Below are 25,246 nucleotides of genomic sequence, written 5' to 3'. Positions count from 1 at the left end.
GAATTTAGAAGCCCTCTGTGCACAGGCCTCACAGTAATTGTTTAAAAGGCTGCACTGTGGGACAGACTACCACCTGAAGGCAAAGAGGTAATTGTGTGCACCACTTTAATCAGGACCTGTTCCTCTCTCTAAAAAGCAACTGAATGGCATCACTGAAATATCTGATAGAAACAGTGAGTTTGTAAGTTTGTTACCTAAAACCAATGCACTGGAATGTTATGGAACCTTTGCTTTCATAATGTATATCAAGACCTCGCTCACCTTCAGTGTTTATAATTTAATATTACGGTGAATTGTATGAGCTGAACCTATAGAGTGCAGGAAAAGTCATTGTTTGTGTAGCATTTGTGATATATTTTGCCTTGTGTCAAATCTGTGATGAAGCAACCACTGCTCGAGTTATTTTTCTGTTTTTTTTTGTCACAGTTTGAATGTCTCCACCACCGTTCATTCTCACGGTCAATTCAGGACTGACTTGAGAGGTAGCTCTGTCTTCCAAAAGCAAACAAGCGAGATTACCTTTGAAAAAATGTTTTGAAATGTTTGCTAAAAACATACCTTGTCTAAAACATATGAGATATAGGCCCCCAACAGTCTTTTAAGCCTTCTTTGAAAAGATGCCATTCTGGCAGTGCTGCACGAGGGCACTATTGGACTGACTTGGGCTGTAGTCACCATAGACGTTGGGGTTACCACCATCTGCAATGTACTAAAATGTAAATAGCGCTCCAATGACTGACCTAGAGATGGTTCCAGAGAGACTACAGTATACCCCTGAGTGGGTTTGTCCTGGTTTTGCGTTTGTCGTTAGTGACGTGCGCTATCAAAAGCTTCCATTTACTGCACTATACTGCAGTGCGGTCGGCCAGTCAACAATATCGCATGTCATACAGTTTTCACAAAACTTGTTGGAAAGGTGTAACACAGGCTAAGGAAATCCCATTCGATCAGTTCAGACAGAGTGTAGTTTAAGTGATGGATTTGGGCGTGCCTGTGTCATTAATTTCTTTCGCACCTTATAATACATTCATAGTAATGTCAGAAATGAATCTGCCTTTTAGAGAGAGTTGTTGCATCTTGCCCCCCCCCCCCCCCCCCCCCCCCACCAAAAAAAAAACTATGTCATATAGCCATGCTGCAGTCCCATCAATTGGCTTATGTCCATACTTTCAAATGGAGATCTTGGGGCTACAACAATTAACTGATAATCAATGATTTGTCATTTAATCATTTTTAATGGAAAATACCAGAGCGAAAATACCTAGAACTTTTGCAGCTTCTACAACTTATACATATATTCAGCTTTACTTAGGCTACTGCTCTATCACAGTCAATTAAACTACTGTATCTTCTCACCATTTCTCTGACATTTTATTGATTAATCGAGAACAAAAGAAAAAAAAAGTTAATTGACTATGAAAATAACCATAGTCGTAGGAGAACTGCTGATGAGTGGTCTTTTAGGTGTTGGCACTTAGAAATGATCACAGGGGCATGTTGTGTGTTTGCATGTGGGGATGTGGACTTTTCGCTCCACTCTGAAAAAACTCTGCAGTTACCCGCTGTAAGACAATGATGTGAAGAGGGTTTTTTTTGGAGTAGCTCTGCACTTCTCACATTTGAGAGAGAAAGGATTGAGCCAAGGTCCCCTGCTGATGACCACTCCTTCTAGCACCCCAACACAGACACACACCCGACACAGACAGACACACACAGACAGACACACACACACACACACACACACACACACACACACACAAACACATGTGCATGTACACACACATACACACTCACATGCTGTCTCTCTCATCACGCACATCAACACACTCTCTCTTACACTCTCACACACATCTCTCTCTCCTCTCCTCTCCTCTCCTCTCCTCTCCTCTCCTCGCCTCTCCCCATCCTAAACTGCCTTACCTCTCCCTCAAAAACAGCAGAAATCACTCAGTGCCACACAGCTGTGAAGTGGCCGCACGGCCACAATGTATGTTCTGGTCAGGATTCATTTTTCACAAATTATGGCTCCGTCAGATCGCGGGGGCCCGCGAGTCCCCTGGAGGAAGTGAGTCAGCCCGCGCCGGGGGTTTTTAGTGGCCTGCCTGCCTGCATGCCTGCCGCTGCTGTCCTGCATAATTCATGAGCAAGTCTGGAGCCGCAGCCTCGAGGCTCAAGGCTGCAGGTGGAGCTCAGAGAAGCGTGGGATAGATCGCTGGGTTATACTGTAAAAAACAGGCTACTCACAAAATGCAGAACCACTCTCCCAGAGTATGGAAATGATATTGGAGGACGCATAGGCATTCAGCCATGTTCAGTGAGCTGATAACAGATGAGTTTTGTGGTGTTTGACAGGAATGTGTGTGTTGTGCGGAGCATAGTCAAACTCTGACAAATCATAGCATTCTCCTTCAATAAGTTGCTTATGATCAGTTGTATTACAAGTTTCTCTTGATTGCTTTGATCCACTTGATCTTCATTAAAACCTTCTTGGCACAGCATAAGTCATCTGCTCAAACATTTTCATTGGGTTCACACATTTCTCAGACCCTTTTGCAAAACAGTTGACACAAATGTTATTCAAAGGCCCCAAACTCTGTTGGTCTCTCTGTGCTAAACAAAAGGAAAACATCTAAAGTACTGTAGTAGAGATCCCTTGCATATGTTTGAATCTCTGATACACCTGTGTGAAACTCGCTTGCACAATTCAGCAATAATTCATTATCCATAAGAGATACCATTTCTGTTCTGTGTTGCTATTTGGATATAAGGCACGTTTAACTTTTAGAGAAAGTATTGTATTGCCTGTTTGGTGAAGAAACAGTACAAAAGGTGTTTACTGTCAGTTTATTTCAATGAAAAATTCTAGTTCAATGAAATTTGCCTTGCCTAGGTGTGTAGGTCTTACATGTCAATTACAGCTACATCTTGAGAAGAATGAGTACAATTCATTTTTATTCAATACATTTTGTCTTTTACATTTTTCTGATGCCAGAAAAAGATGTGAAAGAAATGGCACAGACAGATAAAAAAATTAAGGCAGAAACCTTTCATTCTGAGAACTACATTTTGCATTTTGTTGTCCAGTGTGTTTTGATTGATTGAAATATCAGTGATTTCACTATAAGATGTGGTGGTTAAAGGCAAGCTTTTGCTGCATGTTTTACAAGGTGCCATTTTGACCTACAAAATGTGTGTAAAGCAGAAAATGTGTTTAGACTTTTGGTCTTGAGAAGAGAGTTGAGAAGATATTTTGCTCTCTGTGTGTCAGTTCAAGTAATGTTGCTATGCGTGCCATTTTAGTGTGTTAGCAATTGGAAAAAACGGTAAGGCCTACAGATTGATTGCTAAATGAAGATTTGTGTGAAGGGGTGTCAAACAGGTGCTTCAGTGATGTAGGTAGTTTCTAATAGTTAGGAACAGATGGTTTCTGTTTGGTTACCATAGCTAAAACAATGGATTTTGACTGTTCAAATGACATCCGTGTTATTGTAACTGTTCTGCAAATGGGTGTGGAAAATGTGTTAATCCAATGAGAAAGGGTTAATACATTTCCAAAGGTGTCTTCTGCTCTGCTGAGGTAGTGATGAGGAAAACCGAGTGGATCCCAGTTTGTTTAAGCAGGTAAAAGCACTCAAGACAAACTGTAATAGAAAAGGTGGAACGAGAGATATTGGCCTATGGAAGGTGTGTTTATTCTAAATAGTGAAATAATCTATACTTCTTGCTTAAACTATCATGAGTTGTATTGATTAGTATTTACTTAACCCAACACATGGTCATACATGAATGTTTCACTATTAACAGGAGACACATTGCTATGGTCAGTATGTCTGACAAGCTCCCTCCTCCAGTGTCTGTCACAGTCAAACAGACTGTCTGTGCGTGAGTTCCATCAACAGGCTGCTCTGCAGTATTGAGTAAATGATTACAAGGGATGCAATTTCAGACAACCAAGACAAAGCATTGAAGCGATTACCTGTCAAGTATCACGACCCATTGCAGGTCGATACAGCGGCCATTATCATTTGCCAGCTTTATTAATGAGTCAGCTCAAAGCTACTAGAGGGAATAATAGTCCTTTATTTAGACAACACCTCTGCTCAGATGGTGCAAAGTCTTATTGATCATTTGGGATAGAGCCGATGTATGTTTAACAAATAAGTAAAACACTGAGCTGCATCCTCATTGTGGCGGTAAACCCTCATCAGACATTCATTACAGTGCTACAGTCACATATTTACAGTCATTTACAGTATTTACTGTACACCATGATGGGCTATGCACATGGTTGAATGCATGTCTACCTCATAGAGTTTGGTGTGTAGTTGATCTCAGATTTGGTAATACAGTGCGTGGCATAGATATAGTGGGCTGATGCAATGCGGGTATCATTATTGCAGGACTTTTATTACAGGAAGATTCTGACATATCCCACTTTCCCAAACAAGTGAGAGCAATTACACATAGAGAAGCTTGCGGCCCATAGTTCCTCTGTGCCATTCAGAGTGTCCCAAAGCCGTGCCGGGTAGATGAAATGGATGCCCTTGCCCTTAACCCTCTTTCCAACCTACTTTGGCAAAACCTGCTTTTATCTGGAAATGTTTTCTATCAGAGGACTGCTACTGCAAATGGCCTTGGAAACTTGCTAGCAACTAGCAGTGCAGGCCTAAACTTTGTCAGTAACTTGGTAGGACGTCAATTCTCGATCTTATACAGTAGGTAGGCCAACAATTTTGATACTCTGGCGCCTGGAGTGAGGTTTTAAGTCAATAACTTTAGAGCAGAGTGCTTCATTCTCCGCCCCCATTTTAATGCATGCTTGTTCAACACATGAGAACTTTCACACAGAATCCTCCATTTCTGCCATACGCCTCCTGAGACGCTTGGGTGAAAGCTAGAGATGCCTCTATGATGCCGAATCAGTCAGTCATCCCTTTGCTCTCTGCAATGGCAAAAGGATGTCTGTGTGTTTGCTCTATGTTGTTGCCAGATCATGTTGCTATGCTGAGGCATGCTCTGCTAGTTCTCAGGGCAGTTGAACTTCATCCTAGTTTGGCCCATTCTCCAACAACTGCTGGATAAAAAGAAGGGAAAGCCAATACAACTAATCTAGTGGATATGAAAGGAATGACCGAAAAACAATGCCCAAAGAGCAGGGCTAGCAGCTCAGGAGAAACACCTCTACTCCATCTGGTGCTCACTAGTGTGTTTTGGATGTTTTGGCAGCATAATCTCAGCTCTCCACTTTGCATTGCATGAATAACCAGAGCTAGATAATTAGTCTCAAAGGACAGTACAGGCATAATCTTGATTAGTTTGTCAAGTTTTATTTGAATGTGCAGAGGTCTCCATATGTGCTCGTTCAACTACTAAGCAGATTGTGTGTGTGTGTGTGTGTGTGTGTGTGTGTGTGTGTGTGTGTGTGTGTGTGTGTGTGTGTGTGTGTCTGTGTGTGTGTGTGTGTGTGTGTGTGTGTGTGTGTGTGTGTACTGTATAGTATATGTGTGTATTTGTGAAAGATTCAAAGCTGTAACATGATTGAAAAGCAAGACATTTAGAACTTATGTCCTTCAAGGTTTTCAAGAAATCTTTGTACCCCTTCGGTCCGTGGATCTTCTGGCCAATCGATTTTCGTTTCAGAAATCAGAAAGGGTAAACAAAAAATAAAGAATATTTCATTTTTTCAATTGACAATAGAAAAACGGAAAACGCAGATCGGTCGTTTTCTGTTTTCACCAGTATTTTTCACACATGGAATCACAGACAATAAAAATAAACCCCAAAATCCTGAAATGCATCTTGTAAATTCTGAAATCCATCTGTCAACTGGCTTCCTTGATGACGTTCCACGATTGATGACGTTTCTACGACAGATGTGGCACCTTGATTTGTCAACTTTCTGATATAAACTGGAGACGAACGAATACAAATATGCATGACATCTTTAAATGTCAAAATTGATTGTAGTAGGCTACGTGCACTGGATTATGAATATGCCACCAAAACATATTACTTAAATAAAATAATTATGATTCCATATCGAACCGCTATACCAAAGTTAAACAACCATGGTGCCAGCCACGCACCTACTTACGCCACGAACCAACCAAGACCGGAACGTGAAGTGCATTTTACTTATACCATTAAAACATGTCAACTCATGTTATTATGATTGTAGCAAGTTAACATGACTGATCATGTTACAGTATCTGGCTACCGAGTTATCTTTGCCGTTGCCCAAGCCATTTAGTTGACCTTCTAAGTTATCATGGTTACGTTTTACAAACGTTAGGCAGTGGCCGTCTGTAACAGAAACATGAACGCCAGCTGAAATAAAAATGTGTTGTCTAATTGTGCATCCTTTTCTCCTAGACTAAACTATACTTTTAAGAATTCTGTTCATGAAACACTGCCATTGAAACGCATGGGCAGGAAAAGTGTCCATATTTTGCGCATTTACGCACAAGGATAGTAAAAACTCAATAATACACTTGTAGGATATTAACGATAATGTTGCTGACATGTAAACATGGCTTTGATAGATGTTTTAGAATAGGCTATAGTAGGCCTATGTCTCATGCTGTGCACTGGATTGTGTTGTGGCGTGACAGGTTATTGCTTGGAGGTTTACTTTATGCTATAGGCTAATCTGTGGGTTCAATCCTCGCCTATATCCGTTGCTTTTATATTTATATCTTTTTAGATCAGCAATGCTTCCACAATGTGAGCTACAGACAGACTAGGTGGCCACAGACAGCCTGACGAGCAGGCAGTGTACATGATCGGTCATAACTTGCTACAATCATGATCACATACAGTTTAACTTCCTGTGTTGCGCCACCTACCCAGTCCATCACACCCAATGAAAAACAATAATGCTTAACAACAAAATCAGGGGCATAGCGTGCGACGGTGCAACGCACCGGGGCCCCTGAGCTTCGCAGGGCCCTTTATAATTCGCAAATTGCCCAGCGCCTCCCAGCTATGCGACAGAAAGTCATTTATTGTCATCAACGACGCCAGCTCTTCTGAATTACCATGTAGAGCAATCTGATTGCTATTTACGTGCTTCACTATCTTCTGCAACTTGGTCTCATGGTGGCACCTATCCATTCTCCAATTCTTGTATTTTCTCCTACTTTTCATATCATTTTGATTTTACTAATGACATTTCAACGTTAGAATCAAAATTAATCAATAAAATTAATCAATAAAACTAATACCATTATTGATTATTTTATCGTCAACTTACAAGATGTTGTAACATGGCCTGCTGGGAAATCTGTTTGTCCAGTCATAACATCTTTACGTCATCTCTGATCATAGGCTGCTGCACATGCTAGCAAATGTAAATAGGTATAGGCTACTACTCTTACTAAAGTCGTGGGAAGTCTGCAAATTAATAAAGACCTATCTGAGGAGTGCCATGGGTCAGGAGCGATTGAGTGGATTGGCCATACTCTCCATCGAAAATGACAGGGTGAGGAAATTGGATTTCACCACAATAGTTAACGAGTTTGCTGAGCAGAAGGCACGCAAAGTACACTTCTGACGGGTGAGTGCAAGTGTTTTTGCTTATACGGCAACTGATCGGCGTACAGGTTAGTTAAATGGCCGCTGTGCCATAATGTATGTGTCTGTTCTTTGATGAGTTTGCAGAGAGAGGCGCGCTCAAACTCCAAAATATCTCCTTCTTCGGGTGCGAGTTAAATATCGTATTCCAATGTGCAAAAGAACCGCACTCATTAGTTAACTAATTATCTTATACTTTATCGTAGCACCATGCCTATAAAACAAAAACGTTTCGGCGTCAAGCCGTCCTGTATTCTTTGATGAGGCCATTGTTGTGCTGCAAGGGAACGTGGTGTGTTCAGTTGAATGAATTTGTATGCGTCCTGTTTTTGATCGTAGGCTGTGTGCAAGTTACGCAAATAGTCGCTGTCCATGTAATAATGACCGTGCGTGCGTTCTTTCCCTCTGTGGTCGGTCGGTGTGTGTCTTGAGATGGATTGTCGAGATAGCGTGGGGTGGGGGGGTGGGGGTCCAGCTCCAGACTTGCACCGGGGCCTTGGGCAACTACGCTACGCCACTGAACAAAATCACGGACCTTTTTTGTTGTCTGTAATTCCATGTATGGAAAATACTGATGAAAACAGAAAACGACTAGATCTGCGTTTTTCGTTTTTCTATTTTCTAATTAAAAAGTGAAATATTCTTTATTTTTTGTTTATCCATTCTCATTCATGAAACGAAAAACGATTGGCCAGAAGATCTACGGACCCCCTTCTTTATCTGGCGTCTCTTTGCATACAGCATGTATACAGTACAAGGCCGGTTTAAGCCAATATGTGGCCTTGGGCAATGTTTTGAGAGGAGGCCTTACTCTAGCCAATGCACACAAGTTTGTACAGATTTATACTACCAAGCAGTGCATCAGGTTCCACGCAAGAAAATGATTATATTATTGTACTTACACTAGTTTGCTTATTAAATGCTTCTCTTTTCAATCCATGATGAGAAGTCCTAATCTAACCACCAAATCAATACTGATGTCCAAAAACGGGTCTGAACAATAGCAAGATTCTGAAAGATCAAATAAAGTAGAATAAAACTCAACAGCCAGAGAATAGCACATTTCCACACAAACCCCAAAACTCAAAGAGAAAGGTAGACAGACACACCACACAGAGGCAGTGCACCGTTTTCAAAATGCAGAAAACATAGTTGAAATAATACTAGAACTGTTTTGAATGCTTTACCATTGACAGAGGCTGTAGCCTGCTCAAGCATAAGTAATATCTGACTCACCAGCGATCAGAGGGCCCTTTTCCTGCTCTTCCTAAAGGCGAAGTCGTCAATGAGGTTTTCAAAATCCAGCTGCCGCAGTAGGTCATGCTCAATTCACATCAAAGTCAAATTGTTCAGTCTGTCCTCAGCCATTGATGTCCTCAGTCTATGTTTTATAATCACCATCTTTGAAAATGATCTTTCCTCATGGCACTTTACGGGCAACGTGAAGTAGGCTAGCCTATGTGTCCTCCAACAATTTTGGAGGTGCCTCAACCATATTAACATAAGAAGGTTGTGTTGGGATGAGAGAAACTCGCAATCTGTATTAATTCATCAGGAAGATCATAGATCCTTGTGATGCTTGCTATGCAATTTGAGACAATTAACACCAGTCCAATTTCAGTCTCAAGCTACCATTCGATTTGTTGTTTTAGCAGTGTTATATTGACCAATCACCCAAGGGGGAAGTTCTTGATGGAGCTGTTGTTCCTCACACAGGCCACTGATGGGCATGCCTGGCCTGCCTGGCCTGCCAGAAGCTGCTGGTAGATACAGTACAGCTACAGTGGGGGTCTCGAGATCAGCTGCTGACTTGACCGGGGCTCACCCTAAAACTGACATTTTGGCAGGGCGCAAAGTGGAGGAGCCACCTGAAAAGTACTGTACATCTCCAGTGACCCTCTTCATTGTATTCCCAGGTGGTAATACAGCGTCAGCCTGACTCATCAAGGTTCTTTGAATGGAAACCTTTAGTAAGACGTTTTCCACTTTAGGTGAGCAATGAACTCTCCCAGCTGAAACTTTTCAATGAGATCTTCGATCTGCCAAAATGTCATTATCTCCTTCCCACTTCTATCAGAGCTTGAACCAGTACCAAACGGCTTCAGCTTCGCCCTGGCGAGATTGGTTATTATAACACTGCAAAAATAATTCATCTAATGGATGTAAAAGACTGTAGGACCTGAACCAGAAATGCACATTTTGTTTTTGTTTTATCTTTCCAATCTTCTAGGACTCAGGGCCAGATGTACTAAGACAGTGCTAATAGCGAGTTTTTGTATGCGCAGAGTGCGAACGCTGTCCTTTGCTATATTGCGTGGTATTTACTAAGCTGTCACTTCATTACGTTAATTGCGTTCAGAGCCGCCCGTTCCCGCCCCCTGATCACGCCAATTGCGCATGCAAAGCTGAACAACGAGCGCAGCTGAATATTGCAGCAATAAAAATAATCAAAGTTTAGTGGTCATACACGATTCAAAGAGATGTCAACGAGCAGCGACAGACAGAGTAGGCCTAGTAGTTCTTCAAATCCACTTAAAAAAAATACTTGAACTATTTACTGCACGTAGACTTGGGAATTTGGGATATGACTTAGGCTTAGTTCACACTGGCAGTCGAAATCCGATTTTTTGCTTATCTGGATTGTATCTAGCTTGAATTTTGGGTAGTCTGAACGGCACAAAACCGCATGAAATGCGATTTTTCCAATGCTGATTCGCACCACATACGGAGGTGGTTTCACTATCACTTACTATCGGATATGACTCAATCTGAACAGTCAAATCACTTGAATAGGATTTCAACGTGCCCCTTTCGTCATTTGCACTGCGACAAACAATTGCAACGTAATCCTGAGTGACGGAAGTGATTGATTGATTGATTCAGCGCGTGCGCCAGGGCTACCAGCAAAACAAAAACCAACGTCATCATTTTATGGTGAAACATAGAAAACTGTAACGTTAAAGGGATAATCCGGAGTGAAATGCACTTTAGATCAATTTTTCGGACTATTGGGAGTACATACGTTGAGTTGACACCAAAATCATGTCATTCGGATGTATTTTGAGAAAGTTCGCGCTCACCGTTTTTAGCCAAAACTCGTTAGCCTGGAAGTGACCGGGGCGTGTCCTTTCGCCGCTACAAAACGCTATTTTTATACCTCTTCTACTGTTCCAAACAACACTACACTTACGTGGTAGTGAGTAGAGGTTCCCTAAAGCCAAACCGAAGTATCAGCACGTCTTTATGTGGTCGGATAGAGAGTCCAGAATGAATTTAATCGAGTCCGTACCTTTCCGGAAATGTTAGTAAAGTGTTGTGAAAACGTTGCTAGCTGCAACAGCGAGATTTCCGGAAAGGTACTGACTCGATTAAATTCATTCTGGACTCTCTATCCGACCACATAAAGACGTGGGGATACTTCGGTTTGGCTTTAGGGACCCTCTACTCACTACCACGTAAGTGTAGTGTTGTTTGGAACAGTAGAAGAGGTATAAAAATAGCGTTTTGTAGCGGCGAAATGACATGCCCGAGTCACCTCCAGGCTAACGAGTTTTGGCTAAAAACGGTGAGCTCGAACTTTCTCAAAATACATCCGAATGACATGATTTTGGTGTCAACTCAACGTATGTACTCCCAATAGTCCGAAAAATTGATCTAAAGTGCATTTCACTCCGGATTATCCCTTTAAGGGTGACGAGGTATTTGCGCCGCGGCTACGCATAATAAGTTGGAAAATATAAAATATAAATCCACTTTCATCCATGACGACTTGGTTGTGTACAACTCTACCTAATGAATCCAGGTGTGTGTAATTTATATCGGATCTGAGCATTGCACGCCAAGATCGGATGTGATCAGATGTGATCACTTGCCATATGCAATGAGAACAGTCAGTCAGATAGATCAGGTTCTGATCGGATATGCAAGACATCCGATTTCGACTGCCAGTGTGAACTAAGCCTTACAGTAATGCCTAGTCAAACAGATTGGGAAGTGTCGTGAAAGAGAAAAAACGATTTTAGAGAGGCAAACAAAAGTTAAGGTTGCTTTTGACATAGTACAATAAAGAAAACGGATGCTCTGAATATTGATTCAGATGTCTCTAAAAGTTTTTCTAATAGACGCATTTAACCGCAATCTGGCTTACACCTGCTTTCAGAAGGCGGAAGTTTTTCAACGCAAAATAGACGTACGCTGTTTTCATACATCTGGCGGAATACTTAATCAATCGCTATTAGCACCTCTCCTCCCCTGTACTTGCGCGTTACACCCATTTTCACCTGATCCGCCCAGGAATTAATATGCATGACACGGAAAAGTGCAAATAGCCATTTTCAGCTCCCACGGCAGGCAGTCTGCGCGTTTCCCTCATTGCGGCTTGTTTGTACATATCCTCCCCATGTTTATTCGCGCACGTTACGCCTGAAATGGGCGCAAGACGTTAGTACATCTGGCCCTCAGTTTTCTGTGAATATCTCAAGAACAGTAGGGCCAAGGATGACCAACTTTTTTTTACGTATGTTGGTCTCAAGGGGCCATATCAGCCCATCCCATATCTATTCATTTGAGGTATAGATAGTGGCAGCTAGTTAAAAGGAAAAAGCCAAAATGCAAAACGCAAATATGGCACTGTAATCCGGGTATCTTTGGCTGACAGATTCAAAACTGCACAAAATTGGAAGTGTAGGATCATTGTGACACCCTCTGAATGCATGCCAAATTGTGGAATTTCTTTCATGGGGGACTAAATTGACAAATGTTATTTATTGTTTTGTAGAGAATGTACAGGACTGAGCGGTGGTTGTATTTTGTACCGCTTTGCGGTACATCTAGTTTAGATGCTGACTGCCCTAGATTTTAGTATGCATTGTGTTGTATGGTTTGGTTTGTATGCATGCTTTATCCACTCCTTCAGGTGCCTATGGCTGTAATGACAAAAAAAAACATAGCTCAGAGATCTTGGCAGCTCTACCCTCGATGAGTAATACACTGCTGTCAGAGCAGTCGGACTTTTCTCAGAGGTGGAGACATGGAACTCTGTATTGCTTAGCCTGTCCTTGTTTCTAATGGCATTTTTTTCAGTTCCTTTTGCCCATTGGTGTAATAACTGTCCTTGTGGATTATGGTCGCAGTGAAAGCTGTACAAAAAATATATATTTTCTAAAATAAGAGTAGTTGCGTTCCACAATCAACACAAAGCCTTTTTGAGTGTGCGAGATGTCAGAGGAGAGATTAATGGGGGTAAATAGTGTACTCTGTCACCTGCCCTTTTTCTTTGCCATGTCTGGTGGGCAAGGTTGGTCTCCCCCGGGGGAGCTAAAGACTGCTTACGGTCAAATTATCAGTGGGGTTGCTGATGTGGCTGTGGGACTGTCGGCCAGTTGAGAGTGCAGGGGGGGAGTGCAGGACATGTCAACACAAACATGTGCTTTATCCATCATTTCTGTGGTGTGTGTAAAACGGTAAATCCGCTTAGGGACGGACCAGTTTGTGTTTCAGTGTTGCTAAAATTCCAGAAAAAAAAAAAAAACTGCTCCCAGCAGCAATTTGAAGCAATTTGTTGTAATTGGACTCACTGCACATGCATATGTTCCTGCTCAGCGAAATGCCATAACAACAGTCAGATCTAAGCTAAGATTTGTCTGGAGGTTTCTTTGTGTTATATTAATATTTTCCTAAAGAAACACTGGTGCAGTGAGAACAACAAAGGATCAGAATAAGGAAAGGAAAGGAAAGCATGCATGATATGTGATACAATACCCGCAATATATACATAGCACATGTAGATTATCTTGTAATATACGTAGATTTTAAAGAGTGCAAAGTCACAAATGTAGTTTGTCAGATATTTTTCTCCGGTCCAGTGGTCCTACAATACAGTGTTTGAATCCTATTGCTTATTATGGACACGCTGGTTTAAAAAGAATTACCATGGAAATTGCCGGGCTAATGTTGAACAACCATGAAATGAGAGGGTGAGGCAAGGTTTCCTCTTTTGCATTAAAGAGGTGTCATTGCTGCAGGCTAACTAAATGCTTCCAAGCACCGGTACAAGTTCTAAATCATCGACGCTTGCCAGGTTGCTGTGTATCATCAGCGGCTTCTGAGCCAGTGGTTGAGTTGCAGCATGGTCTTGTTTTTACCTCCTCCTCGCTTTGTTCGGGGCACCAGAGTGTATCTGCACATTCGACAAAGCTTCGCTATAATTTTGATCAACTCTGAGAAGAAATGATTGATGATCGACGCAGTAGATGCTGGCTGGTGTACGAGCAATCACAGCACAGGCTTTTTTTTGTTGTTGTTATTGGCCTTTCGGTACAGGAGGCTTGCTCTCCATCAAGAATGTAACTATGGAGCTCGCCAGGCTGGGGCTGAGACTGTTGGCTTCGTGTCAGGGGAGGTGGTATTTGTGGTCGCACTGCTGTGCCACTGTGACAGAGGCCTTGGAGCTCACGTGCGAGGCGGTCACATGCGATGCGAAGCGCCCGCGTTCCATCAAACACATTATCCCAGCACAGCCCGGGGAGCACGGCCTCCTGCTGATACATGCAGATTAGCCAGGTATCTGGGATCGCACCCCTCCGCACGGAGATCTGCGACAGGAGAGCGCCCGGATATTCTTTTTCACGCTTATCTCAGTGAGCGTGGCGTGCGATTTTGTCTCTCCGTCAACATATACTGTAGCAAGAAGCATGTACGGGTCTTGGAATAGAGAAATAGCACACCAGTTCAGTGAAATTCACATTTCTTAGCGTTTGTAGATTTTACTGTATGATTAAGCTTATGTTGCATACAGAGAGAGAGACATATGTGGTATTGGTCATAGGAGCAAAAATGGGTCCATTACTGTAACTCCCAATACCTTTCGCTATCTAAATGTCACTTGCGGGTATTTTATAAGGAAATAAATCATACAGTCTGGAGCGACACATTGCGTGTGTAAAGGCGCTCTGGGAAATGATATTAGACAGTAAGATCCCACATATGTTCCTCGTGCCCATCCCAGAAGATTAAAAAAAAGCAATCAACCCCTGTGAGTGGGTTGTATTTAATTTTTATGGCACGAATGTTTCCCCCACGGGTCGTTAATTGCTGTGCAGATTGTTGCGCAGCTTCTCTGCAAGTGGATTGTGAGTGGTGTGGGGCCCTCCCAGCTGGTGGAAGAGAGCTGTTATTGCATTTAGGAAGGGGTGGATGGGAGGGGGACGGGGGGTTCTGGCAGTATTTGAAATAGAGGAGGATCATTGGTTGCGTGGAAATTAGATTTCGACATACTTTGTGAATCAGATGTATTTCATTATGGCTAAAATGCTTTGACTTTCCCCATAGCCTTGGGACAGGTTCGTCTTAACTCTGACAAAATATGACAGGAAATTGATTCAAATTATAATAGACTTGCCCCCAAAAAGGAGTGGCACATATTCACTTTCCTGTGAATAGTGGCTATGGATCATAGCAATGATGATGATTAGAATTTATCCTTTTTAAACTGTGTGACTAGAATAGCTAGATATCCCCCAAAACAGCACAGAGCAGGAGGAATCATTAGCTCCCATGCCTATCTCCGATTTATTCTTTCTAACTGACTGACAGATTGTCATTACCTTTGAATGGAAAGTCAACCTGGTCGATCGGCAGAGATAGTGAATAACAATGAGCGGAGATATACTCAAGCTGTGCTGTCTAATTAAAACTAGACCTGCAGCTAAATGAAATCTAGGATTGCTTTTTTTTTTTTCACTGCAAAAGCACCGGTTTCCGGAAGGCACTCATTGCAGCCAGATTATTACCTCACATAAATGAAGAACTGCAGGAAATGCATAATGAGGCAGAATCATAATTAGATCGATAAAAAAACAAATTGCAGTATTAACGAGTGAAGTGCACTTGCCTAGCCATCAAAAAGAACAACTCACCTTCACGCTTCAACCCGCCACTCAGACACTGTATGCACAGCCGCGCCGTGCTAGTTGTGTGGGCCGTGACACATTAGATTTCAGCACAGGGCTCCTGCAGTACCTACAGCCTCAAGGCACAGGAGGCTGGCAGTGCTAGCAAGGAGGCTAAAACCAGTGGGCGCTTGTGTCAGTTGTTGTGAGGCCTTCTTTTCAGGCGTCTGGGAAAGGGTGAGAGTGGGTGGTCGTCGGCGCAGCTCTGTTCTTGTTAAGCTCTGCTTCACAGACAGTCCTTCCTGATGGGTAAACAAACTTGGCAATGACACACTTGTTTGTTGCGGAAAGGTCTGAGACGAAACCCTCTGCCTGTGACCTAATAATCGAGTACGCTCAGTAGGACATGCCAGGCAGGAGGCGTGTGGTCTCAGTCGTGAGTGTCTCGTCGCCGGAGCAAGCTGTCAGCACTGGTGACGCACTTAGTCCGAGTCCCCAGCAACAGATGCCAAGAGATAATGGGAATTCTCAGAGCCCTGCAGGGGCCAGGGACACTACTTTGGGTGGCCAGCAGGCACGGACGCAATTCTGAATGAAATGCTACTGTATGAAATGAAAGAGCTTTAAATGAGAGACCTGATTGGTTTCATATTTTATTTACTGTACCATGGCTGGTAGATACACCTTTAGTACTGTACATGAAAGTACAATCAAAGAAATCCAGAGATATTCTTAGGATATTCATTTGCTAATAATGAGATGTACTTCCTCTTAATGCTTGATCATGGTGAGTAGCGTGCCTTATTAGCTAACAAATGGGAATTCCAGTATAGTGAGGAAGAGTTACACACTATGGATTTAAGCGGCTGAATGGGTCTGCAGCTACTTTTGACTACTCACTGGACACAGAGGGTAATGAAAGCAATGCATTAAGCATCTAAATATTAAGGAGCTGTATTGGCATTTTGTTGAGAAATGGTTAGATTAGCTCCCACAGACGGCACACTTGGGTTCCATTAGTCTAAATAAGACAGTGGGCGAGAAGAGTGCAGTCGTTAATAAAAATCTTTTAAAAAACAGTCTCTTACTGGAAGCTCTGGTTGGTGTTACAATCGTATTTAGTGACTTAGTGAACACAAGGGCGCATCCTTGAATGTGGAATCTCAGTTGTTAGAGATATGCCTCTCCCAATAATTTTATTTTGCAGATAGACATTCTTTCAGCACCACCAGTGCAGAAATGAACAATTAGAAGTGTTGTGAAGGCTCTGTGTCCAATTGGATATCTATCTCCTCTGCCTCAAATAAGCTTCAACATTTGCTTTACGTGAGGAGATAACTGACCTGGATAGGCTATATTTGCTTAGCTAGATCAGCATGAAAATCATATTGTTTGTCAGGACTGTTGACAGTGTGATATCATTTAATCACTTATGAATATTTGTACATCACAACAATAGAATGTACAGTAATGGTAGAATAAGTGTAAATAGAAGACAGATAACAACCTTCAAACTTCTGTGATACATCCTCGAACAAATCTCACAGTGAGTGAAGCTGCAATTCTCTGCAGAGAGACTGCAGTCGAGTCATTGAAAGTGCTCTCTTATATTTTGTCCAAGGCAGTAAACATTGTTGGTCCCAAGCATTTCAGATTCAATCCAAAATATTGCATTGTTGTGCTCGGGGGATTTTTGACTGTTTATCTAGCGGCAATGTCAAAATGGCCAAAAAGCCCTCCTATCCATAAACAATAAACACATGGTCTCCTCTGCAGTGATATCGGATGTGCTCTAAGGGAGCTATCCATCCATCCGTAAACAGTGGAAAGTTCCTACTACAACAGCCAATAGCCTTTCAGCTGCCTCCCGGAATCATTTTTACTTGTGATGACACCACATTATTTGAGCTTCTGATTTTCTATTCAGTGACACACTTACTGTAGGATATACCAAACATCCTTCATTGCTCCGCTTTAACCCTCTCTGGATATACTAACTATGCCACAGTTCAGCCAGGAATACTCAGAGACATAACTGAAGTTAACAAAGATTTTAATCAGAATAGAAATGAGCAACAAGAGAGTCTTTGGCGTAGGCCCCGTCCTAGGTCCAGGTCACTGAGTGTGCGGACCCTGGCAAATCCTGCCGGAACGAGAAGCAGGGGCGAAGCCTACCCCCTGGACAATTGGACGAGGACCAACCTGGTGGTGATTAGGGAGGGAGGGTGGGAACATCGAAAATCGGCACCTGAAAGCAACAAGGCATGTGCCTGGGCAGAGTCATTAATAAAGCCAATGTAGCCTGGTGATTGGTCGAAGGTAATGAATGAATGACGTATTAAGTATACCCGGCAGAACTACGCTGCAGCTACGCAAGCGCTACATTTCTCTGACAGTGGTGTCCTCATTAAGTAAACTAAAGGAACTTCTTGAAATGCAACCTCACATTACCGGTAATGTGAAAGTTGTTCAAGAATAATTATATTATGAAACATTCATATTGTAGCCTCAATAAAACAAACACATGTTTTGGGACTGTCCAATGATTCAACAGTTCTGGAACTCATATTTTGTCCATTTATTATTATTGAAAAAAAAATGATATTACAGCAATGAGTATCCCCAGATATAAACTTTTAGCAATGTTGGATAGTCTTATTCCATTGCATAGCTTTCCTAGACTATATGTCAACAAGGCCAAGGCAACCACTTATAAACCTCTGAATGAATATTGCCACTGCCTTTAAAGAGCCTCTTTTGAAGAGCTATTATTTTTTCCACTCTCGTCCATACATGCTCTCTGTGTATGATGCGTTTTCATTGCATAATAATGATTTTAAAAAGAGCATATTCTCAAAAGTTGTCGATATACAGTATTATATGAGAACAGAATGTAGAGAGTCTTATGTGACTTCTTTAATCTCATGCAGGCATGTGAAAAACGCTTTAGCATTCTGAGGGACGTTGAAATTGTGGTTTGTGTCTGTGAAGCCAGTTTGTCCATTCCCTCCACACTGCCCCCAATCAATGGATCCCCGCGAGAAGAGAAAGCCGTCGTTATGATAATGCACTCAAGTGTGCATGATTAGAAATGAAATGCTGATTAGGTCCTCTGCAGGCTGTTCTTGGAAGTTTCGCTCGCCGGTGGGTATACTGTGAACTCACCGTGACAAATTAGAGAGAGAGGGGGACAGATAGAGAGAGAGAAAGAAAGGAAGGGGGAGATAGAGTGAGGGACAGATAGATAGAGAGAAAGAGAAAGGGAAAGCGAGAACTTCTGTTGTCCTCAAAGTCAAGAGAGAGTCAGTCCATTTTTCATGTAAATAAATGCAGTCATGAAATAGAGAGCAGTATAAAAAGGAACCATGGCAGCAAAAGTGAAGGAAAGTATCTCATTACTTCACCACTGCAAACATAAATGATTGTAATTTCCAGTCACCTGAACACACAGACAAAGAGATACATACACACAAACACACATACACACACACACACACACACACACATACTGCACATACATACGCACACGCACACACACACACACACACACACACACACACACACACACACACACACACACACACACACACACACACACACACACACACACACACTCGCGCACACACACACACAGTACTTAGACAGAGAGTGATAGAGAGCGTCTGCAATTTTTCACTCAGTAAAATGCAAAAGCTCATTCAAGAGGTTAGGCCAGAGAACTTCACTCCCAAGTCACCCCACTATGACCATTGACCAGGCCACCCTCTCTAAACCATTTGCTACCTCGCTGCCCCCCCCCCCCCCCCCCCCCCCACACACACACACACACAAACACCACCCCACCATCACCCACCCTGTCTCCCACTCTCCTACCCCCGAGCCCTCCCCCCCCCCCCCCCCTCCCAGCCTATTACTTTCAGGACTCTATTGGCACTTTGTTTTGTGATCCATCGCGTTGCCCCCGGCAGCCGTGGACCAAACCAGAGGGTATTATTTGGACATTGATTGCGCCGCGGTTCGCCTTTGTGCAGGAGCTGGAGAGACAGGCCTTCATTAGCATGCAATTTGCTCCGTGGCATTTTGGCAGGAAGACAAAACAATTCTCTTGAAATGTTTCAGAGGGGATTAGAAAGCTTCGCTGCGTTTTTTTTTCTTTTTTTTTTCCATATCAGATGCCTCGGCCATGGCCAAGGCTTCTCCAGCCAATGAGTAAAAAGCTGAATATTCAGAGTGTGTATGGATTTGAAGGCTTTGCTGAATACATTTTTGTTGTTGTTGTGGGTTCATTATATGCACTGTATGTTTCAAAATATATTCAGTGGTAATTGAGCATATTTATTATCCTGAATAGTTATGTTGTGCATTATTTGTTGACAGAAATGAGAAATGTTTTTGTCATATTTATCAGTGTTCTCAAAGCATACTTCCTTTTGAGACAAACCACTTCAGCACTACTGGGACATACAGTATGTTGACCTTATGAACTGACTCTCTCTCTGATTGCACCCTATGCAATGCAACCATGTTAATCAGATGATAACAGCAATAAAATAAAAAATATATGTAATGCACATGCATACAATACATACTGCACATAAGAGTATGTGTTCTTTGTGTTGGCCATATGGAACCAAATAGGAAAAACACTAACCACTATTTCCCTTCAAGCGAAAACTCCTCTTTAGGTACCTCTGCCTCTCTTGGTCTTGCCCTTGTGTTGCTTTAAATTTTGCGAATGTATCCAATTTGCCTACCTCTTCCAGGCCTGATGTGAAACTAATGTTGAACCCCCACTATACACTTAACTCCTCTCAATACAGTCACCCTTAATAAGGCTCAGAGGGCTGGCTCTGGCTTTTCACGAAATGCTGGACCCCACTTCAAATGCTCAGTGAGCACCACATGAGTTAATCTGGTGTAGGAGACGAGAGAAGGGTCCGAGGAATGAGTCGAATGTGCTTCGCCTTGCGCAATGAGCTAATACACACGCTCGCACGCACACACGCACGCACACACACACACACACACACACACACACACACACACATATAGGTATACACACACACCTGGGTGCCCTGCACACACACGCACATACACAAAGGTAAAATGTCTATTCGGAAATGTCATCAACTGTTTCAATTCTTGCCAGTTTCACTGCTGGAAGTTGTTGCATGGCCTCTGCTGTCTTATTGACAGTGCCATAAATTGTCCAGACACTCCTTGCATCGAAAATCTGCCCCCATGTGCCTCCTCAAAGGATTTCCGTAATACCAGGCATTCCTCATGCCCTGAATTATTACACCTGCACAATTTTAATCTTCTGCCCAGACATCCATAAAATGTGGGGGGAGATATAGTGGTGTGGGATTAGGTTGGGTTTAAAGAAAATCACCTTCCTTGTTAAATGGTCACATTCTGTTGGACCTGACCCTGCAAGAGAGGCTGTTGAGCTGTGATACATTTCAGAGTTGAAAATTAGGTCTTAGTGTTACGTTTTTGCAGACATCATTGCTAAATAAATAGCATTGATATGGAAATATCTCATCTGTGAACTTGGTTGTGACAAGTATTTCTCATTCAGCAATGGGAAATTAAAGGCAATGTTCTGTAAAGCTCATTCAAAGAAATGGTTGGATGTTTCCATTCAGTCTCAAGTCTAAAATCCAATCTCTGTAACCTTATATTGCAGGAGGAGTGTGCATCGCCCAGTCGGTGAAGATTCCTCGGGAGCCCAAACTGGCAGAGTTCGATAAAATCATAAACAGACTCAGGGACAACCCCAATGCTCGGGTGGTTGTTTTATTCGCAAGCGAAGATGATATTAGGTAAGAGAAGTATTTTTGCCTTTGAATTAGACTGTGATAACAATCTTAACTCATTTTTATTGCAAACTGGAGTTTTTGTTTATGGAACTACTAAATTCCACCATAAAAAGATACAAGTTAGATATAAGATGCGAGATGTGTTTTCTAGAAGAATATCCACAGCATTAAAGCTTCATCTCATTGTTTTACTGTCTTGTTGTTTTTGAACTCAACATTTGAAAAGTTTCAGCTATTTTATAATCTCAAAATTGGCGAATCAAATATCCAGTGATTTCGGTTCAAGGACCTCTGTGCTCCTGAAACTCATTGCTGATGGGCTTGGATTGTTTATGGCCTGGCCAGTGCCATTGTGCTTGTGTCCATTTAACAGAGCCAGGATTATTTACAAACACCAGTGAATATCTGTGAGCAGCAATTAATTGAATTTGCCAAAAAAGTGTATGGGAATAGACATCAGATTCATAGGACCTTTTGGTCCCATTTTGTTTTGTTAATAGCAGAAGGTGCCAACTAGGATGCAAGTGCTGCAGTTGAGGTTTGTGTTCAGTCATGGCCCTGGTTGGTGTCCCGTTGTAATTAGGGGTTTGTTGACTCATGGCAGTTGACTCATGTTGTTTGTTGTCTAGTGGCAAATAATTGAGCGTTCAGGTAAGTTTACTGCCAAATGTTTGAATATTTATGAAATAACCAACCACCTAAAAACACAGGATGTCAAAATAATGTAATTAAACTTTTTTTTATTTTCTTTGTAAACAACTTCTTACCATGTTCAGGGGCACCAGTAAGGCTTGCATGTCTGTCTGAGATCTGATGGAATAGACTATAATTACTATTCCAAATTGGACTAGGTCATTCATTATTTGCATAAAGTAACCATCATAGTATTAATTAATATGCTTGGGCACATCTAGGGAAAATAGCAGTGCATTTTGGCAGTGTTTTCCTTGTGTAAGGAATGGCCAAACAGTTCTTTAAGTATGTCTCAAAAATCAGAGTGCCAGCTGTTGTTTTCAGTGCAAACGGTATGTGCCAGCCATTCGATTTTATAACGTATACTAAATCACCATATTGCTCTTATGGCAGTGTTGAGAAACACATGGAAGGCGTTTTGCGAGATGCAGGACTTAGGCTGACTCATCTCCCAAGTGTTTCAACACATTCAGCATCTAAATCAAGTTGGGCCTAATCCTTTTATTGCAAGGCAGCCTCGCTGAAGCATGGGCAGTGTTTTTGCAACAAGTAAAACATGAAGTAAAGTGCCGAAAACATATGCTTTTATATAGCAAACTTGGGAGAATGTTGTGCCAATGTAATGTCATCGTCAGTCACCTCAGTATCAGGCCTGAGCATCATTAATATAGCTAATAATCCCTGCTAAGGTGTCTGACATGGAAGTCAGAGCGCATTCAAGATATCACAGTTTAGATATCCCAGTACACTGTAATTTGAAATGGTAAACAGGTTTTTATGCCAAGGACACACCAGATGGATGACAATTATTGACCTTAGCTGTAGGATGTTCAGCATGCACATTATTATTCAAATATAAATAGGTGAAATGTAATATGGATGCACTTGAAAACAGTGGATAGGCCTACACATTTGTGTCACCCTTGTCGTAGCATAACAAAATTGGGATTAAGATTAGTATTAGGATAAAAGCCTTCACTCGATTCAAATTAACAGTTATCGGCTGTTATTTGTTACTTTGCTACCTTGTTACTTCCTGTCTTAATGGGGCGGTTCCAAGGGGCGGTTTTCCAACACTCTCACCGTTGCTCTTACAGAACGACCTCGTCGATCTAAATCAGCAAGGCTTTAATCGGGAGGGACCACTCCAGTGAGATAGCCCTGTTGTTTGTGACAGAAACCCTGAGGACAGCTAGAGCTGCAGCTCATTCTTCACGTCTTATCTTGCGGAACCTATCAGCACAGCAGCCTTTGAGGTGGTACAGTAAACCACTGCTCCCCGCTATCTGTTCGCCCTGACATGGGGAAATGCAGGCAAAACGCATTCTTGGTTTGAATCCTGTTTGAATCACTGTTCTTCTCTGTATTCTTTCAAAGTAGCATAGCCAGTGACAAATGTCCACATCCCATCTCCACTCTACAGGGGTTCCCCAAGGCCTGGTGGCGCTGGGTCTGCTTTTCTTTAAAATATACACCACCTCCATGGGTCCGATTATCTGCTTGTATGGCTTCTCATACACTAACTGTTATGCAGACAATACCCACTTACTGTTTACTTGTTATTCCCACCAGAATATCCCACACTTTTGACATGGATCTCAGAATGCCTCACAGACATATGCACATTTATGAAGAAACACCACCCTCATCTGAAACTCCTGTAAAACATCTAAAATCCCGACCAATCAATCTATCCATCGTAATGTCTGCATAAAAAATAACCTCTTAATTACTCATCCTAACCAAGAGTGCAAGAAATGTGGGTGTCATGACCGCCGGCTGACCAAGTTATGTCTATCCCTCAGTCATGCCACTTTGCCATATACTGTACTATACAACATAACCAAAACTTCAATAAATATGCCACTCAACTCAGGTCCAGGCCATGGATATCTTTCACCTCAACTGCTACAATGCCCCTCTGGTGGGTGTCTGGTGTGAAGCCCTTACAGATGGTCCAGATGGCATATCTGGCTTTCTATCAACCCAAAAGGGCATATCACTATGCTGTTCGTTGACCTCCACTTCACAACCTATGATCCACTTGAACTCAATCTTACAGTCTTTGGCCACTGTGTTTCTCCAGGGAACATTGGCTGCTATTGCCATCCCTGCACAGAAGACTCATCTCATTCTAGACTGTTCTCCTTTGTGGTTTTCCATTGTTGAAGCAAACTACAAAACACTATTGCACTGAGCATCCCTCTCTATCTTCAAGGATCTCTTCAAGACTCATCTGTTTCAAGATCACCATCTGCCCCATAATGTCTAACACCCTACAGTAACATACAGTACCCAAGTAGTAGACTACCTTTATTTAAATCCTTTATGTAACTCACACTTACTATTCACCGCTTGACATGATCTTGCACTTAATCATATTGACTAGATTTACAGCATAACAATGACTCCAAGGTCTGCTTCTGAGGTTTGTTCAGTAGGATAAAAGGCTAGCTGTATAAATGTTAATGTTGTAATGTTGCCCCTTCTATCACAAACAGACTCTTCAGATGGATATTAAAATTATGCAGTCAAGTGTTTTTTTTTCCCCGGCATTCTACTTCTACTGGTCTTCTTCATTACAAACTGTGTGAACTGATAACAAAACCAAATTAAACTGTGCATAACTCTTGAGAAAGTGGAATTAATACCAACAGGTGGTCACAACATTCACCACTTAGGGGGTGCAAAAATTTCATCCAACGGACAAATCCGTAATTGATGCATGTATTAAATTTGGAGAAGAGGTAAAGCACTGCTTAAGAGAAGGGAAGGAATTTTCAAAACAATTATCCTCAGAACAGAATAGTTGGTCAGGGTAGGGAAGTGAGCTGGGCTGCAGAGTAAATCAAGACGACAGTGTTTACCCCGTGACTTATGCAAAAGCGCTCCTGTGGTCAAATTGAACTGGTTGGACTGTGCAGGACCCCACATGTGTTTGGGAGGACAGGTAAATAGAGTAGGTGAGGTGGCCAGGCCTCCATCTGCCTAGTCGACCCTGGGGTCCCTTGGGGAGTCAGGTCGACTGAATGTGGTGTGTGTGTGTGTGTGTGTGTGTGTGTGTGTGTGTGTGTGTGTGTGTGTGTGTGTGTGTGTGTGTTTATTTTCTCTGCATACGTGTTTGTGTGTGTGTGTGTGTGTGTGTGTGTGTGTGTGTGTGTGTGTGTGTGTGTGCGTGTGTGTGTGTGTGTGTGTGTGTGTGTGTGTGTGTGTGTGTGTGTGTGTGTGTGTGTGTGTGTGTGTGTGTGTGTGTATGTGTGTGTGCGCGTG

General features: G+C 42.3%; 1 protein-coding gene across 1 annotated transcript in view; it reads left to right on the top strand.

Annotated features, from left to right (window-relative positions):
• Positions 1-25,246, top strand: part of LOC134088108 (metabotropic glutamate receptor 4-like) — a 130,180-nt gene that overhangs the window by 71,169 nt on the left and 33,765 nt on the right. Inside the window, exon 3 of the mRNA XM_062542036.1 lies at positions 21,151-21,286. Within this exon, the coding sequence (XP_062398020.1) occupies positions 21,151-21,286 (136 nt within the window). The remainder of the gene's footprint in view (positions 1-21,150; positions 21,287-25,246) is intronic.

The sequence above is a fragment of the Sardina pilchardus genome, chromosome 7 (genome assembly GCF_963854185.1).
Source record: "Sardina pilchardus chromosome 7, fSarPil1.1, whole genome shotgun sequence".
NCBI classification, from domain to species: Eukaryota; Metazoa; Chordata; class Actinopteri; order Clupeiformes; family Clupeidae; genus Sardina; species Sardina pilchardus.
Note: the sequence above shows the minus strand (reverse complement) of the source record. Positions and strands in the feature narration are given on the sequence as shown.